The sequence below is a fragment of the Vulpes vulpes genome, chromosome 2, assembly GCF_048418805.1.
Source record: "Vulpes vulpes isolate BD-2025 chromosome 2, VulVul3, whole genome shotgun sequence".
Lineage (NCBI taxonomy): Eukaryota > Metazoa > Chordata > Mammalia > Carnivora > Canidae > Vulpes > Vulpes vulpes.
This window is the reverse complement of record NC_132781.1, coordinates 120,004,905-120,024,348: the sequence shown is the minus strand read 5'-3', so window position 1 is coordinate 120,024,348 and position 19,444 is coordinate 120,004,905. Positions and strand designations below refer to the sequence as shown.

Below are 19,444 nucleotides of genomic sequence, written 5' to 3'. Positions count from 1 at the left end.
TGTAAGTACATTTCCATAAGTTTAACAACTTGCATTCATAGCTTTTAATTCTATTTTTACGTATTTGTATCCCTATGGATCTTCAAAACTTCACGTGATTTCTCTTTCGTATATAATAGTAATTATCATCTACTCTTAGTTCAGCGTTTTGTTGAGTGCAGAACCTCAGAGAGGTAATTTCTTCCCCAAACATGATTATCATTAGCTACATTTGAAAATACTTAGTATTTGTATATAGTGAGTGTATCAGTATTTTACTGGGTAACAAATTTAGACGTATTCAACTTTTTAAAAGATCTTATTTATTTGAGAGAGAAAGAGAGAGTCCACAGCAGAGAGAAGCAGAGAGGGGGAGAAGCAGACTCGCCACTGAGCAGGGAGCCGGATGCCAAGACTTGATCTCGAAACTCTAGAATCCTGACCTGAGCTAAATGCAGGGGATTAACCTACCGAGCAATGCAGGTGCCTCTAAATGTCTTCAATGTTGACACTTAATTTACTTCTTTTTTATTATTTTGAGATTAAATAAGCCTTACTGGACACTAATCTGAAGAATCAGTTCTCTGTGAGGTGTTTGAAACTCCTAAATTTCAGTCATCACTAGATAGTTGAGGGAAGATTATTGGCTTTGACATCAGAAATGTCTCCATTCTGATTCCTATTCTTAAACTTACTAGTTTTGTGACTTGGGGAGAATAATTTAAACTCTCTCTGTCTCTGTTTCCAGTTTTATAACATTCATAAAGTAACAATATGGTGATTGTATCAATTATGATACATTAAATGCCTAGGACAGTACTTTAAGGAGAGTAAGTGCTTCACAAATGGCAATATCCTCAGGCCTCAATTTAGCCACATTTCTTTTCATATTGTGTCAAGACCACAATTGGCTTTTTGGTAAAAATTATTGCCTATAGAATTTTATCACTCTGCAATGCCTTTTCTATTACTACTGCACAGGCTGATTGGTGGTTCTTGTCTAGGAAAATAGAAAAGTGCTTTTTATTGAGAAATTGTTACTACTGGGAGAAGTTTCATTTTTTGCTATGCATCTTACATGGGCAAAAATAATCTTAGTTATGATTCTAAGTAAAATAATTCAAAAATTTATTATTTCTACTGGCAGGGACAAGTGCTTTCATCTTTATTATATTTAATCTTTTCAAGTACCCTAAATGAACAGTTTTGGAATTATCTAATAGTTTATCAGTATCAATAAAGCCTTTCATCACCACCTGCAGTAAAAATATTTTCTCTTTCTCAAAGTTCTTGGAATCAAATATTCAGCAACTGACATTCCCTATTAATATATCTACACTACTGAAAGAAAAAAGAGAGAAAATTCTCTTTTTCCAAGAAGAGAAAACTTAATAATAGGACCTTTGGTCTTATCCAAAAGATTAATTTATTTACTTTAATGATATTATGATTTATAAAAGAGCCAAAAAATTTTTTAATCCTTTCAGTTGTTATTAAGAGCTAAAAAAAAATAGAGCAACATTTATGAACAAGAAAATAGATAGGAATGAGTCATTGAATTGATTCATCTGTTCTACTAAATTGTTTTTACACTATTCTACTTCTTTAGACTGACCTTAAAGATTAAAGTCCATTCACATTCTGGTTTTAAGGATTGTTTTTCTTGTAAAGCATGAATTAAACATACAAAACTCCATTCCTATTAATGTGTGTTTTATAGCAAGCAATAACATAGCTGTGCCAATTAAATCTTCAATAATGAATAGAAAGTAGGGGATACTTAAATTATATCCTGTCAAATAATAGGAACTTGCTTTGCCAAGCATCTCAATAGGGCTATTGGATCTAAAACTTCAATTGAGTAAGAACCACCTAGAGTGCTTATTAAAATTTGCAAATTTGCCAGTCCTACTTATTTCAAAATGTTGTCGTGGAGTCTGGGAACCAGAATGTTCATTAAGGACTCCAGGTGTTGCTAATGCAGTTAGCATTACCAGGTCTAGGATAGGATAGGCTCACCATAGACCGACCCCAAGTTACCTAGGATATACTCCCTTTATGTCTGTGATCTTGTGTATTTATTTATAGTGTCCCTTCACTCTCAAGTTTCAGATTGGATCAGAATTTAGCCTACAAGTTGGGGACTGATAAAGGGAAGTTTCATTATTAGCTTCTTAATTGCTACTTGAATTGAGGAGTGTTATCCGCAGAAACACAGAGAGCTAGCTACTAAATAAATACTGAAGTGCCTTCCATGCTCTCGCCTCTCTACTTTGAACTTCCAAGCTATTTTGAATCCTAACCTCCCTGGATCCCAGTGTGCTCATGCTTTCTGATGATGCAAAAGATAAATTCATTGTTAGATGTTCACTGATCTTCTGAAAATTTGCATATGATGATAGCCCGTATTCATGAGAAAATAAATATTAATATAAAGGACAAAATTACCAATTATATCAATACAGCCATCAATAATAAAGAATAAAATTTATAGTTATAGGAGATATATTAAGTATTAAATAATACTAGCTCTAAGAAACTAGTGGGAGTGTGGAGGGGAGTTAGATTTCTAGCACTCTTCAGTCCATATAATCCATACAGCATACAATCAAATACCCGGGCTCAATTCATTTAATTCATTGATTCATCTGTTCTACTAAATTGTTTTTATACTTTTCTACTTCTTTAGACTGACCTTAGGTTAAAGTCCATTCAAATTCTGATTCAGGTGTCCTTGCACCTGAAAAAGTGCAAGGACAGAGATATTTGAAGGCATAAGTTTGGATTTAAGGGAACTTTTGCTGGGACACCTGGGTGGCTCAGTACTTGAGCCTCTGCCTTTGGCTCAGGACAGGGTCCCGGGGTCCCAGGACCCAGTCCACATTGGGCTTCCTGGGTGGAGCCTGTTTCTCACTATGCCTCTCTGTGTGTGTGTCTCTCATGAATAAATAAATAAATAATCTTTTTTATTTTTTTATTTTTTTTTTAATAATCTTTTTTAAAAAAATAAGAAGAGTTATGCTGACAGACATAAATAGGATTGATCACGGGAGCATAGAGAATACTCAAGTTTTGAAAGAAGTATAATGAAACGAGGCCCTTGAGGGGTGCAGTGGATTAAATGGTGAACTCTTGATTTTGGCTCAGGTCTTGAGATTGGCCCTGCATTGGGTTTTGGGCTCAGTGAAGAGTATGCTAAATCTTCTCTCTCCCTCTCCCTCTATCCCTCCCTGTGCTTACTCACTCTCTCTGTTAGATAAATAAATAAATAAGTAAATAAATAAATAAAATTTTAAAAAGAAATATAATGAAAATTGATTGCTTTGGAACACATACTACACATGTCTTCTATAAGGAAAAAGAAAAATTATTGAAATATATCATTTAAGTGAATTTTACTTGCACTTTCATGGTTATACTGTGGCTCTATTCTCAAAACTACTGATTTTGCTCTGCTGAGTTTTTAATTAAAGAATGTATCTAACACAATAAAAAATCCTGGAATAGACTGGAATAAGTCACATAACAAAAACTCACTGTAAGTACAAAGGAAATTTCTACAATATAAATTAGAAAACAAAAGCTTCAACTAAAGACAGAGTGTGAAGAAATACCAATCTGATAGTCACAGGCCACAATTCAGAAAATATAAGTTTAACATGGAATGAATTTGAAGGTGCAATCTCATCTCCAGATTTCTGTCTTTCAGGATATTGAGGGGAGGGGATCCCTGGGTGGCTCAGCAGTTTAGCACCTGCCTTCGGCCCAGGGCATGGTCCTGGAGTCCTGGGATCGAGTCCTGGGACCGAGCTCCGCATCCGGCTCCCTGCATGGAGCCTGCTTCTTCCTCTACCTGTGTCTCTACCTCTCTCTCTCTCTCTCTGTGTGTGTGTGTGTCTCATAAAAAATAAATAAATAAATAAATAAATAAATAAATAAATAAATAAATAAAATCTTTTTTTAAAAAAGAATACTGAGGGGAAAAGTAAACCATCTCAAATGACAGGGGTAACTTTTTAAAAGTATAGACTATGAATTCAACAGAATTCAAAGTGTAGAATAGACATCTGTAATGCACAAACATTATATACTAACAAAAATTTAGTAAAAAGGAGAAAGTCTTCTGAAGAAAGTACCTGACAGGAAGTATTTTTTTTCCAATATCAGATAAAAATTTAATTTTATAAATTTCAAAATACTTTCTAAATATAGAAAAAATTTTCAATCAATACGTTGTCAAGCATATAGAAACATATTTTACACAACTTGGAATGAGAGTTGTATTTCTAACATTTATTGTCAGAATTCTATTCCTAAGGTAAAGTAACTGTTTTCTAGAGTATACTGAAATTTACTCATTGAAATAAAAAACACTGAGTAAGGCTGGCCAACCAAGTCTTCAGCCTCACACAGAAAAAGGTAGAAAACTACAAAGTTTAAGTAACAGTTACTACACATTTTGCTTTGGGACTTCTTGTAAACAATAGAATTATATTAAAGCACCATGCAAACTTCAGAAATGAATACATGGTACAGTGGTGTTGAAATATATTTAATGTGTAGCAATTAAATTGTTCACTGAATACTTTTCAGATAGGTTTGGTTTTTTTTTTTTTTCAGATAAGTATTAAATGAAACTAATTCAGATTCAGCACCCAATAAATACGTACTCAGTGTATTTTTTTATTTTTCATTTAAATTTTTTTTCTTTTCAAGATTCCATCCATTTATTAATACAGACACACAGAGAGAGAGGCAGAGGGAGAAGCAGGCTCCATAGGGGGAGCCCGACGTGGGACTGGATCCCAGGTCTACAAGATCATGTCCAGGGTCGAAGGCGGCGCTAAACCGCTGAGCCACCCGGTCTGCCCTCAGTGTATGGTTTTTAATGATTCACAATTGGAAGACGGAACACAAAAGTCAGCTATAAACTTTAAGTGCTAAGTTCTGAAAAAGTAAATAAGAAATACTTGCAGATCTCTAGAATGAGAAAAAAAACTATAAAGGCACCGTCTGAGGTAATAAGAATTTTTTTTTCAGACTTCAAAAATAAATAGATAAAAGAATAAAATATTTGAGTAACCCACCTTTCCAGAGGACTGCAAAGAAGCTTGTGGATCTTCAGTTGCATTTAGAGATCCGGGACACGGAGGCAGGCTGGGGCTGAAGGCCATGAGGTCGGCCTTGGGCGGGCCCTCCCCAGAGCACACCCTCTGCCGCCTCTGCTGCGAGTGCGACCAGCTCCCCACCGCGCTGGAGCACACCAGCGTGGGCTTCCCCGGCCCGCACGCGCCCTCGCTGGGCCGCGCCGAGCACCGCAGCGCCGTGGACAGCAGCAGCGTGAGCACCAACAGGCTGGACACCGCGCAGATGGCCACGATCAGGTACACGTTGACGTCCACCAGCGCCGCGCCCGCGCCCGCGCCGCCCGCCGACACCCGCGACGACGGCCTGGGCGCCTGGCCGCTCTCCACCAGCGACAGCAGCACAGTGGCCGTGGCCGTCAGCGCCGGCTCGCCGTGGTCCTTCACCAGCACCAGCAGGCGCTGGCGCGGCGCGTCCGCCTCGTCCAGGGCGCGCGTCGTGCTGATCTCGCCCGTGTACAGCGCCACGCGGAACGGGCTGCGCGCGCCCCCCGCCGCCGGCTGCAGCTCGTACGACAGCCACGCGTTGTAGCCCGAGTCCGCGTCCACCGCGCGCACCTTGGCCACCACGTGGCCCGCGCCCACCGCCCGCGACACCGGCTCGCTCAGCGCGCCGCCCCCGCCGCGCGCCCCGGGCAGCGGCAGCAGCGCGGGCGCGTTGTCGTTCTCGTCCAGCACGAACACCTGCAGCGTCACGTTGCTGCCCAGGGGAGGCACGCCCGCGTCGCGCGCGCTCACTTGGAACTGCAGCAGCTCCAGCTCCTCGTGGTCCAGCGGCTGCAGCGCGTACACCTTGCCGCTCTCCGCGTGCACCGACACGTAGCTCGACAGCGCGCGCTCGCCCACGCGCCGCTCCACCAGCGAGTAGGACACCAGCGCGTTCTCCTGCGCGTCGGCGTCGCGCGCCGACACCGTGAAGATGTGGCAGCCGGGCGGGTTGTTCTCCTTCACGAACACCGTGTACTCGGGCTGCGCGAATGCCGGCGCGTTGTCGTTCACGTCGGCCACCTCCACGGACAGGCTGGCCGTGGCCGACAGCGAAGGCGAGCCTCCGTCGCGTGCGGTCACTACCAGAGCGTAGTTCGCCACGCTCTCTCTGTCCAGGGCGCTGTCCAGCACCAGCGAATAGTAATTCTTGAAGGTGGACACCAGCTTGAAGGGGGCTTGGGGTGTTAGTGAGCAGGTCACCTGCCCGTTGGCGCCAGAGTCACGGTCGGACACGCTGATCAAGGTGATGACTGTGCCGGGCTGAGCATTCTCTAAGATAGGGAGAGACAGGGAGGTAACAGTCAACTCTGGAGCATTATCATTAGCGTCCAAAACTTGCACAAGAACTGTACAATGACCAGCTAGTGGTAGGGAGCCTTTATCGATTGCTTCCACTCGAAGTTTGTAGGTTTTGTTTTCTTCAAAGTCAATATGTCCTATTGCTATAATTTCTCCACTTACGGCATCTATGTAGAATTTAGATTTTATATCTGGGGAAATGTCACTAAAGAATGAGTAAATAATATCCCCATTCAAGCCTTCATCCAAGTCTGAGGCGTTAAGTTTAATTACCAAAGTCCCATTGGGGACGTTTTCTGGTAATTTCACGGCATAGACTGTTCTATCAAAAGCTGGGGCGTTGTCATTGGCGTCCAGCACTTTGACGAGTAACTGAACGGTGCCAGTCAGCTCAGGTTTGCCTCTATCAGTGGCCGTGAGCAATAAATGAAGTTCCGGAGATTGCTCCCTGTCTAAAGGCTTGCGTAATACAAGTCCAAGAGGCTTTACCTGTTCGTCATTTGTTGGCACGTCCAGAGAGAAAAATTCGTTGGGGCTCAGTCTGTAAGTCAACAGCGCATTCTCCTCAATATCTGCGTCGGAAGCGTCCTCTAGTGGAAACCGAGAGTCAAGCATCCTGGATTCGGCTATAAACAGATACTTTTGTGTCTCGGGGAACACAGGCGCGTTGTCGTTAATGTCCTTCACCTCCACCTCCACATGGAAAACCTGCAGCGGCCTGTCCACGATCACCTCCAGGTGGATGCTGCACTCCGCGCTCCGCCCGCACAGCTCCTCCCGGTCGATCCGAGAATTCACAAACAAAATGCCATTCTGCAGATTTACCTCCAGAAGGTCCCCGTGGCCTTTGGACGCCAGTCGGAAAAGGCGCGGCACCAGCTCCGCCAGCTCCAGCCCCAGGTCCTGGGCGATGCGGCCCACGAAGGTGCCGTGTTTGGCCTCCTCCGGGACCGAGTAGTGGATCTGACCGCTCGCGGGCTCCCAGGCTGTGAGCATCATAAAAAACAGCAGTAGATGCCGGTGCTCCCGATCGCCTTGCTTTGAGCACACCATTTCAAATTAATTGTTTTTTTTTTTTTCATTCAAATCGTAACTTGTCTCACAATTTGGAGGAATCGTATCTCTTCCTTACCATCCTGAAGTGCTCGCCATTGTTCAACATCCGCTTAGAAAAACAGAGTGGAGTCTTTCCAATATGAATACGGACGACTTAGTTTTGGCTTGAATGAGAAAATTTCGCGGTAAAGAGCGACATCATGTGGCCAAATAGTAAGTACTAAGTACAAATAACTACAAACTTTTTATTAATAAATGTGAAATTTTATTTTGACCTCTGATTACCCCCCCTTCAGTTTCGCTACAGCAGAAGACAACACTTCTCACGCCTGCTGAAAGCATTAAGAGACTTAACTTCTAAATATTTAGTGTGACCATAACTGCGGTCTCCTTATGCCTTGAGGTACACGTTTTCTCAAGTTTTAAAATAAAAATTAAAATCTGACAATAAAGTGAGTCATGGCAGAAACATTAAGTCTTAAAATTTTTTTCGGAGTTTACGTATTTCCATTTAGTTAGATTTCTGTTAAGAAATTGCTTGGTCTCTCTAGGGACCCAAGATCTCAACTATTTACTAATGGAAGAAAAACACAGAAGAGTTGTTTGTTTTTAGGACGCAAGGGATATAGGCAACTAATTCATGTACTTTTCCTGAGAGAATGCAGTAAGGGAAGGTTTGGGGGAATCTTTGAAGGGGAATCATTTGTATTAAGTGAATTTTGCATGGAGAAAGTATTCTGTTTCTCTTTTCATCAGAATTCACCCACTGGGTGGCTCAGTGGTTGAGCATCTGCCTTTGGCTCAGGGCGTGATCCTGGGGTCTCAGGATCAAGTCCCACATCGAGTTCCCTGCGTGGAGCCTGCTTCTCCCTCTGCCTGTGTCTCTGTGTCTCTGCCTCTCTCTCTCTCTCTCTCCATGAATAAATAAATGAAATCTTAAAAAAAAAGAATTTATAAACTCCGTTCCAAAAGTTCATAGTACTTATCTCTTTATTATTTCCATCTTTTCTAATCCCATTTCATGAACATCTACCTTTTTTTACAACCGTTAATATAATTTAGATTATTTATTTCATAACAAATTTATTTCATTAAATATTGGTACCCGTCTGTCATATTTAGGGCAGTCTTTAATCAAGCTTGGGGTATTTTATCCTTTTTAATTTTACTTCACAGAGCAAATTTTCTTGAATGTATTACTTTCCAATTTTGATATGTGCCTAAATGAGTTTTTTCCAACTTGCATATGTTTTTAATTAGCACAAAGATGAACAATAAAACCACATAGGCATACCATTTATGTACTAATGCTAAGAGCATGTACAAATTTTTAGGCCACATTTCTCATACTTAATTGTCTTTAATACCATTTAGTCATATAATTCATAGTGGTATAGGTTGATAAAAATGTTTAAGACTGATTGATAGTCTTAACTTAGGTGTCCTTTTGAAATGGAGAATAGAGGAGCTAGTTATGAGTTAAATAGTATTTCAGGATGGCATGTTGACTATAAACTCAAAAGGTACACAGATATCAATTCTATAATTAGTAAATATGAATATAACTTATTTAAGCTTACTGGTTCACATTTTTTAAAGCATCCTCATTTGTTTAAAATTAAGTACTATAAATGGTTCTTGAAAGTCTATTGTGGACATATGAGTCCAACTAATTGGGGGCCACAGGGGTGAATTATGTGACCATCCAAATTAGAGCCTGGTTTAGAGTTAAGAAATCAAACTACATTACAAAAAAGCTACAGTCATAGGTAACATAATCAGCCACTCAGATAATATAGCTTCCAAAGCTCATATCATCCTGGTGACCCTCCTTTACTTTTGACTTACACATAACCTTTCTTTTGAATACGCAAAAAATATAAATGTTCACCAAAAATCCTGGAAGTCACTGAATTCAATTCTGAATGATAATATCAATTCCGAATGATAGTAGTTTTAGCATTTCATATTACAGTCACTTTCATTACACATATTTTATTCATTCTAGGTCAAGGTGAGGTAAAATAGGAAGAATATGATTCCCAAATGCAGAGTCTTGAGTTGTGAAGCATCCAAATGAATGTGCATATGCATGCTGCAAAGCTATCTTTTGCTGGGCTGCAATATGCTGCTGCTCGGCATGGCCTGGAAGTTCTTTTTTTTTTCCAAAGAGAGAGAGAGAGAGAGAGCATGGGAGCATGTGCACACACGAGCATAAGTGGGAGAAGGACAGAGGGACAGGGAGAGTGGGAATCTTAAGCAGGCTCCACACTGTGCTCCATTTTACAACCTGAGATCATGACCTAACCTGAAATCAAGAGTCAGATGCTTAACTGAATGTGCTACCCAAGTGCCTGTGAAAGTCCTTTTTTAAAAAAAGATTTTATTTATTTATTCATGAGAGACACAAAGAGAGACAGAGCTTTGGTGAAGGGAGAAGCAGGCTCCCTTCTGGGAGCTTGAGGCGTTGACAGGATCTCAGGATCCCAGGACCTGAACCAAAGGTAGAGGCTCAACCACTGAGCCACCCAGGTGCCCCTGAAAGTCCTTCTTAAGAGAGAGTCTAGCTCTCTCTTAGAGTGCATTGCTAGTTCCAAGATGATTGGTTGAAGATTGATTACACTAGTAATTTTCTTCCCTCATTGTCCAGTTCTGCCAAGATAGCAACTCTGTTTTTGTTTTGAAAACCTTGTCCTGAAGGGTTTGCTGACATGTTCCAATTTTCTGTTCCAACTATCTTCAGTGGCAATGAATTTAGCACTAATCACTAGGGCCATAAGAGGGATTTCCTTGCTGTGGGATGGCATTCTAAGGGATATGACCACTTAGATGCTAGCAAAGGAAGCCCAACAGTAGAGTCTACAACCTTCTGGTCCTCCTCTGAGCTTCTGCCTTCTGACTCTGCCCACATGAGTTTTAAATATTGCCGCTATCCTGGAGTATTGTAATAGCTTCTTACTGTGTTGTCTTGCCACAACCTCATTTATCCTTTTCTAAATCCTGAAAGTCATCTTTCTGAAAAACACCTTTTATCCCAGTTGTTTCATACTTTCAGTTTTCAGAAGACTGTAGAGGTGAGTCAAAATTTCTTACTTTAGTATTCTAACTTATCCAAGAGATTTTTCTCTTACTACTTTTCCTGCCTTATCCCATACTCTTCCCTGTAAGAACCATATGTTTTGACCAAAGTAGACTATTCTGTTTCTAGACGCATTGCAATTTTCTGTGTACTCATTAACTTAAGTTCATCTGTTCCCAAGAATGCCCATCATGTTCAGTATTCCTCTCTCAGAGGAACTTGTCCATTTCTAAAAAGATTTGCTTAGAAAGAGAATCTCAGAGCAGCCCACGTGGCTCAGCAGTTTACCTCCACCTTCAGCCCAGGGCCCAATCCTAGAGACCTGGGATTGAGTCCCACATCAGGCTCCCTGCATGGAGCCTGCTCCTCCCTCTGCCTGTCTCTGCCTCTCTCTCTCTCTCTCTCTCTCTCTCTCTCTGTGTGTGTGTGTGTGTGTCTGCCTCTCTCTCTCTCTCTCTCTCTGTGTGTCTCATCAATAAATAAATAAAATCTTTTTTAAAAAATAGAAAGGGAATCTCAGGCAGACTCCATGCTCAGTGTGGAGCCTGATGTGGGGCTTGACATTCCCCAGAATAGATCACAAATTGGGTCACAAATCAGTCCTCAACAGATACAGAAAGATTGAAGTAATACCATGTACTTTTTCTAACCACAGCACTATGAAACTATAAGTCAACCACAAGAAAACATTTGGAAAGACCACAAATACATGGAGGTTAAATAACATGCTACTGAAGAGTGAATGGGTCAACCAGGAAATCAAATAAGAGATTTTTTTTTTTTAATATATGGAAACTGGTGAAATGAAAACACGATGGTCCAAAACCTTTGGGATGCAGCAAAAGCAGTCGTATGAGGGAATTTTATAGTAATATCACCCTCCTCAAGAAGCAAGAAAAATCCCAAATAAATAGCCTAATCTTAAACCTAAAGGAGCTAGAAAAGAACAACAAATTAAGCCTAAAGCCAGAAGAAACAGGAAAATAATAAAGATTAGAGCAGAAACTAAAAAAAAAAAAGAAATAGAAGATATCAATGAAGCCAGAAACTGTTTCTTGAAAAAATTAATAAAACTGATAAACTTCTAGCCAGATTTACTAAAAAGAAAATAGAAAAAGATCCAAATAAGAAAAATCACAAATGAGAGAGGAGAAATAACAACCAACACCACAGAAATACAATCATAAGAGAATATTATGAAAAACTATATGCCAATAAATTGAACAACCTGGAAGAGATGGATAAATGCCTAGAAACATATAATGTACCAAAACTGAAACAGGAGGAAATAGAAAACTTGAACAGAAAAATAATCAGCAAAGAAACTGAATCAGTAACCAAAAAAACTCCCAAAAAGCAGAAGTCCAGAGCCAGATGGCTTCAAGGCAAATTCTACCAAATATGTAAAGAAGAGTTAATACCTATTCTTCCCAAACTATTCCAAAAAACAGAATAGGAAGGAAAATTTCCAAACTCATCCCATGAGGCCAGCATTATCCTGATACCAAAACCAGATAAAAACTCCACTAAAAAAGAGAACTATAAGCCAATATCCTCAATGAACATTGATGTAAAAATTCTCAGTAAGATACTAGCAAGCCAAATCCAACAGTACATTAAAAAAATCATCCATGATGATTAAGAAAGATTTATCCCTAGGTTGCAAAAGTGGTTCAATATTTACAAATCAATCAATATGATACACCACAAGAGTAAAAGAAAGGGTAAGAATCATGTGATTTGGGATGCCTGGGTGGCTCAGCAGTTGAGCATCTGCCTTTGGCTCAGGGTGTGATCCCGGGGTCTGGATTGAGTCCCACATCCGACTCCTTGCAGGAAACATGCATCTCCCTCTGCCTGTGTCTCTGCATCTGTGTGTGTGTGTGTGTGTCTCTCATGAAAAAATAAATAAAATCTTAGAAAAAAGAACCATATGATTTTTTTCAATAGATGGAGAAAAAGCATCTGACAAAGTATAACGTCCATTCATGATAAAGACCCCCAACAAAGGAGGTTTAAAAGGAACTTACCTCAAATTAATAAAGGCAATTTATGAAAAAACCCACAGCTAATATCATCTTCAATGAGGAAAAAGTGAGAGCTTTTCCTCTATGGTCAAGAACAAGATGAAGATGTCCACTCTCACCACTATCATTTAATGTAGTACTGGAAGCCCTGGCCATAGCAAGCAGACAACAAAAAGGAATAAAAGGCATGCAAATCAGCAAGGAAGTAGTTAAATTTTCACTATTTGCAGATGACATGATACTCTATATAGAAAACCTGAAAGACTCCACCAAAAATATTTTCTAGAATGGATACATGAATTCAATAAAATCACAGAATACAAAATCAATGTATGTACAGAAATCTGTTGCGTTTTTATACCAATAATGAAGTAGCAGAAAGAAATTAAGGAATCAATCCCATTTACAACTTCACTAAAAACAATAAGAATACTCAAAATAAGTCAGTCGAGAAGGCCAATACCTAGGAATAAGCCTAACCAAAGAAGTGAAAAATCTGTGTTCTGAAAACTATAATACAATGATGAAAGAAATTTAAGATGACACAAAGAAATGGAAAGATTTCCCCTACTCATGGATTGGAAGAAACAATATTGTTACAATGTCAATACTACCCAAAGCAATCTACACATTTAATGCAGTCCCTATCAAAATATCAACTGCATTCTTTACAGAGCTAGAACAAATAACTCTATAATTTGTATGGGACCACGATAGACCCTGGATAGCCAAAGCCACTTTGAAAAACAAAGCAAAGCTGGAAAGGTAACAATTCCAGACTTTAAGTTACATTACAAAGTTGTGGTGATCAAGATAGTATGGTACTGGCACAAAAGTAGACATGTAGATCAACAGAACACAATAGAAAACCCAGAAAGTAACCCACAACTGTATGGTCAATTAATGTTTGACAAAACAGGAAAGAATATCCAATGGGGGAAAAGATAAATCTCTTCAACAAATGGTATTGGAATAGCTTCTCGGCCTTTTGGCTAAGATCAAGTGCAAATAGTATTGGAAAAACTGGACAACAACATGCAAAAAGTGAAATGGGACCACTTTCTTACACAAAAATAAATTCAAAATAGATTAAAGACCTAAATGTGAGACCTGAAATCATAAAAACCCTAGAGGAGAACTCAAGCAGTAACCTCTTTGCCATGGGTCATAGCAATTTATTTCTAGATATGTCTCCTGAGGCAAGGGAAATAAAAGCAAAAATAAACTATTGGGACTTCATCAAAATAAAAAGCTCCCAGAAGATGAAGAATTCAATCAACAAAAAGAAAAGGCAACCTACAGAATAGGAGAAGATACTTGCAAATGTCATATCTGATATAGGATTGGTATCCAAAATATATTAAGTACTTATAAAACTCAACACCCAAAAATGAAATAGTCCATTAAAAATGGGAGGAAGACATGAATAGACATTTGTCCAAAGAAGACACCTAGATGGCCAACAGACACAAGAAATGATGCTCAACATCACTTATCATCAGGGAAATACAAATCAAAGCTGCAATGACATATCACTTCACACCTGTCAAAATGGCAACACAAGAAACAACAGGTGTTTGGCCAGGATGGAAAAAGGCACCCTCTTGTGCTGTAGATAGGAATGCAAACTGGTGCAGCCATTTCTGGAAAACAGTATGGAGTTTCTTCAAAAAGGTAAAAACTAGAACCACCCTATGATTCAGCAATTGCATTACTGGGTATTTACCCAAGAACACAAAGATACTAATTCAAAGAGATACATGCGACCTGATATTTATAGCAGCATTATCCACAATAGTCAAATTATGGAAACAGCCCAGCTGTCCCCTGATTGCTGAACGGATAAAGAAGATGTAGGACCCCTGGCTGGCTCAGTTGGTAGAGCACATGACTCTTGATCTTGGGGTCATGAGTTCGGGCCCCACATTGGGTGCAGAGCTTACTTAAAAATAAATAAATAAAATAAACTTTTAAAAAAAGGTGTGGTATACACAATGGAATATTACTAAGTGTAAAAAAGAATGAAATCTTGCCATTTTCAACAACGTGGATGGAGCTACAGAGTATTATGCTACTACTCAAAATAAGTCAGAGAAGGCCAATACCATATGATTTCACTCATTTTGGAATTTAAGAAACAAAACAAATGAGCAAAGGGAAAAAGAAAGAGAGAGAGGCAAACCAAGAAACAGACTCTTAACAATGGAGAACAAACACATGGTTACCAGGGGGGAGATACGTGGGAGATGGGTTAAATAGATGACAGGGATTACGGAGTCCACTTGTGTGTAGCAAGTACCAGGTGTTGCATGAAAGTGTTAAATCACTAAATTGTACACCTAAAACTAACATAACACTGTATGTTAACTAACTGGAATTTAAATAAAAACTTCTTAAAGATCTTATTTTATTTATTTGACAGAGAGAGAATACAATCTGGGGAAGCAGCAGGCAAAGAGAAAGAGAGAAGCAGGCTCCCTACTCAGCAGGGAGCCGGAGGTGGAGATGGATCCCAGGACCTTGAGATCAAGACCTAAGCTGAAGGCAGACACTCAACCCACTGAACCACCCAGGCACCTCTATTATAAAACTTTTTTTTTGAAAGATGAAGAAATATCTCTCCATGAAAAGCAACACACCAAATAAAATTCAAACGTAAGAGACTTGGAGTGCCTGAGGAATGCAGGTTTTTTATGAATTGCCTTGACCAAAGTGCAAATTCCCTTGAATTTCCGTTTAATTGCTATTTGCATCAAATGTAAAGAAATGAAAATTCTACAGAATTAATTAGAAAAAATGCTACTACTTATGCCAATTTAAAAATGTACCACAAATAGATATAACGTCTGATTCCAGGTTATATTAAGACTAATAACCAACCAAAAATAGATAACAATTGTTAACAGAAAAAATGAACAGATGTATATGAAGTAAATTTATTCAAATTTTTAAAATTAAAATATGTAAAGAGAAATACTAGGAAAACACATTTAACATTTCAAGTATGTATTAACTGTTAATTACGAAAATTCAGACTCACCTTGGTACAATGCTCATCATTTAAATCTTGATGCTCATTCATATCACCCACTACTAGGCAGGGTGGATGACTGGGGCTGAAGGCCATGAGGTCGGCCTTGGGCGGGCCCTCCCCAGAGCACACCCTCTGCCGCCTCTGCTGCGAGTGCGACCAGCTCCCCACCGCGCTGGAGCACACCAGCGTGGGCTTCCCCGGCCCGCACGCGCCCTCGCTGGGCGGCGCCGAGCACCGCAGCGCCGTGGACAGCAGCAGCGTGAGCACCAACAGGCTGGACACCGCGCAGATGGCCACGATCAGGTACACGTTGACGTCCACCAGCGCCGCGCCCGCGCCCGCGCCCGCGCCCGCGCCGCCCGCCGACACCCGCGACGACGGCCTGGGCGCCTGGCCGCTCTCCACCAGCGACAGCAGCACAGTGGCCGTGGCCGTCAGCGCCGGCTCGCCGTGGTCCTTCACCAGCACCAGCAGGCGCTGGCGCGGCGCGTCCGCCTCGTCCAGGGCGCGCGTCGTGCTGATCTCGCCCGTGTACAGCGCCACGCGGAACGGGCTGCGCGCGCCCCCCGCCGCCGGCTGCAGCTCGTACGACAGCCACGCGTTGTAGCCCGAGTCCGCGTCCACCGCGCGCACCTTGGCCACCACGTGGCCCGCGCCCACCGCCCGCGACACCGGCTCGCTCCGCGCGCCGCCCCCGCCGCGCGCCCCGGGCAGCGGCAGCAGCGCGGGCGCGTTGTCGTTCTCGTCCAGCACGAACACCTGCAGCGTCACGTTGCTGCCCAGGGGAGGCACGCCCGCGTCGCGCGCGCTCACTTGGAACTGCAGCAGCTCCAGCTCCTCGTGGTCCAGCGGCTGCAGCGCGTACACCTTGCCGCTCTCCGCGTGCACCGACACGTAGCTCGACAGCGCGCGCTCGCCCACGCGCCGCTCCACCAGCGAGTAGGACACCAGCGCGTTCTCCTGCGCGTCGGCGTCGCGCGCCGACACCGTGAAGATGTGGCAGCCGGGCGGGTTGTTCTCCTTCACGAACACCGTGTACTCTGGCTGCGCGAATGCCGGCGCGTTGTCGTTCACGTCGGCCACCTCCACGGACACGCTGGCCGTGGCCGACAGCGAAGGCGAGCCTCCGTCGCGTGCGGTCACTACCAGAGCGTAGTTCGCCACGCTCTCTCTGTCCAGGGCGCTGTCCAGCACCAGCGAATAGTAATTCTTGAAGGTGGACACCAGCTTGAAGGGGACTTGGGGTGTTAGTGAGCAGGTCACCTGCCCGTTGGCGCCAGAGTCACTGTCGGACACGCTGATTAGGGCAATAACAGTACCTAATTGAGCGTCCTCTCGGATAGGCAAGGATAAGGAGGTCAATGCAATCTGAGGGACATTATCATTTATATCCAAAACTCTCAATACAACAGTGCAATGACCAGCCATGGGTGGGTGACCTTTGTCTGTCGCGTCAACACGAATTTTGTATAAATTTAATTTTTCAAAATCTAAATTCCCTTTAGTTACTATTTCTCCAGTATTTGGATCTATTCTAAACTGGTCACCAACCGTGGCTGGAACAAGACTATTAAAAGAATATGAAATCTCCCCATTCACTCCTTCATCGCGATCAGAAGCATTCAGTCTGATTACTACTGTTCCGTTACCCAAATTTTCGAAGATCCTTACTTCATATTCAGTCTGTTCGAAACTGGGAGCATTGTCATTCACGTCCAGCACAGTGACCAACACCTGAACAGTACCAGTGAGCTCAGGTTTGCCTTCGTCAGTGGCTGTCAGCAGTAAGTTATGTTCGGGAACTTCCTCTCTGTCCAAGGATTTCCTTAATATGAGCCCAATCTGTGTATTGTCATCACTGTTTGTTTTCACATCTAGGGCGAAGTATTTACTAGAACTTAGTTTATAGGTTAAGATGGAGTTTGAGCCAACATCCGCATCTGACGCGCCCTCTAGTGGAAACAGAGAGTCTGGCAGCCTTGATTCGGAAATCCGCACTCTTTGTTCCTTTAAATGAAACACGGGCGCGTTGTCGTTAATGTCCTTCACCTCCACCTCCACATGGAAAACCTGCAGCGGCCTGTCCACGATCACCTCCAGGTGGATGCTGCACTCCGCGCTCCGCCCGCACAGCTCCTCCCGGTCGATCCGAGAATTCACAAACAAGATGCCATTCTGCAGATTTACCTCCAGAAGGTCCCCGTGGCCTTTGGACGCCAGTCGGAAAAGGCGCGGCACCAGCTCCGCCAGCTCCAGCCCCAGGTCCTGGGCGATGCGGCCCACGAAGGTGCCGTGTTTGGCCTCCTCCGGGACCGAGTAGCGGACCTGGCCGCTCCCCGCCTTCCAGGCTGTGAGGATCAGAAGCGAAAGCAGCAGATGCTGAGATCCCAGTCGGCCTTCCAGGGTAATAACCATGTCAAATATTTATTTCCACCAGATGATCTTGTCTCGAAATTAATATGAAATACTGTATGATCCCGAGTCTGTTAATGCAATTCTTCTGCGCCTGCGATTACTGAGCACTCGTGGAACCAAGAGGTAATCGGAGGAATGTATTTTGCATACTGTAATAAGTAGATTAACTTCATGGTAGACAGCGACATCATGCGGCTACAAAGGTAAGAAATGAATTCACATAATCGCGCTAAACTGTAGTTCTTGAAGTTAAAAAAAAAACAACCTGTTTTGCCTTACTTTAATATAAATCTCCTTATATTTGCAATTTGCAGAGCCAGTTTCATCTCGTCTGATTTCTTTTACTAGTGTAGAGTAAGGTGAGGGATCACATAATTCATCACAAAACTTCTCTTCCAATAATTTAATTACTGTTATCAATCAGTTCAGAAAATTTGTGATCTGAAGTAGGTCTGGGAATTTAAAGTGCAAACTATACTACACTCTGTGTAGAGAAGAACATACATATATTTCTGTTATAGGGCATGCTGTTATATTTTGCTCTGGGAAAATAATGTAATTTTGTTTATTTTTGAAAAGATTTTATTTATTCATTTGACGGGGAGAGAGAGCACAAGGAAGAGGAGCAGCAGGCAAAGGGAGAGGGAGGAGCAGGATCCCCAGTGAGCAAGCAGCCGGATGTGGGGCTTGATGTCAAGACCAGGGGATCATGAGTTGAGCTGAAGGCAGATGCTGAAATGACTGAGATACCTAGTTGCCCCAAGAATATAATTTTAAGTTAACAAATTTTATCCATATTTCTAAAATCTTATAGATTATCAAAGTCCATTCTTTCTTTGTTCAATGAATATGAAATACTCCCAAGACTGTTTATTTTACTTAATAATGGAAGGTGAAATTTTTAGTGCATATTCTTTTTTAAAAATATCTCATTTATTTGAGAGAAAGAGATCACAGCAGGGGGTGAGGGGCAGAAGCAGAAACAGACTTCCTGCTGAGCAGGGAGCCTGAGATGGGACTGTCCCAGGACACTGGGATCATGACCTGAGCTGAATGAAGGCAGTTGCTTAACCAACTGAGCCACCTAGACACCCTCCCTTCTATGGTTCTAATTGTCATTTTCTTTTTTTAAAAAAGATTTTATTTATTTATTCATGAGAGAGTCAGAGACCTAGGAAGAGGGAGAAGCAGGCTCCATGCAGGAAACCCAATGTGGGACTCGATCTGGAGACTCCAGGATCATACCCCAAGCCAAAGGCAGATGCTCAACGACTAAGCCACCCAAGTGTCCCTCTAATTGTCATTTTCCCCCATTCATGCTAGAGACTCTCAGAAAATAATTTGATTACAATTTGAAGTTTATGAAGAGACATCATTTCAAACCCTTCAAATTCTCATTTTTAATTAATGGCATGAACATTCT

At 42.0% G+C, this 19,444-nt stretch overlaps 2 protein-coding genes and 1 pseudogene across 2 annotated transcripts; all 3 read right to left on the bottom strand.

The window, feature by feature from the left end:
- Nucleotides 1-2,680: 2,680 nt before the first annotated feature.
- Nucleotides 2,681-7,463, bottom strand: LOC140596671 (protocadherin alpha-7-like). The gene is made up of 2 exons (XM_072745177.1): nt 5,067-7,463; nt 2,681-2,719 (listed from the first exon to the last, which is right to left on the bottom strand). The coding sequence occupies exons 1-2, from the start codon at nt 7,461-7,463 to the stop codon at nt 2,681-2,683; spliced, it is 2,436 nt and encodes an 811-aa protein (XP_072601278.1).
- Nucleotides 7,464-9,447: 1,984 nt separating this feature from the next.
- LOC112934306 (SOSS complex subunit C-like) lies at nt 9,448-10,197 on the bottom strand (annotated as a pseudogene).
- A 5,391-nt stretch (nt 10,198-15,588) lies between these two features.
- Nucleotides 15,589-18,021, bottom strand: LOC112907971 (protocadherin alpha-6-like). Its single transcript, XM_072745173.1, has one exon. The coding sequence runs from the start codon at nt 18,019-18,021 to the stop codon at nt 15,589-15,591; it is 2,433 nt and encodes an 810-aa protein (XP_072601274.1).
- Nucleotides 18,022-19,444: the final 1,423 nt, after the last annotated feature.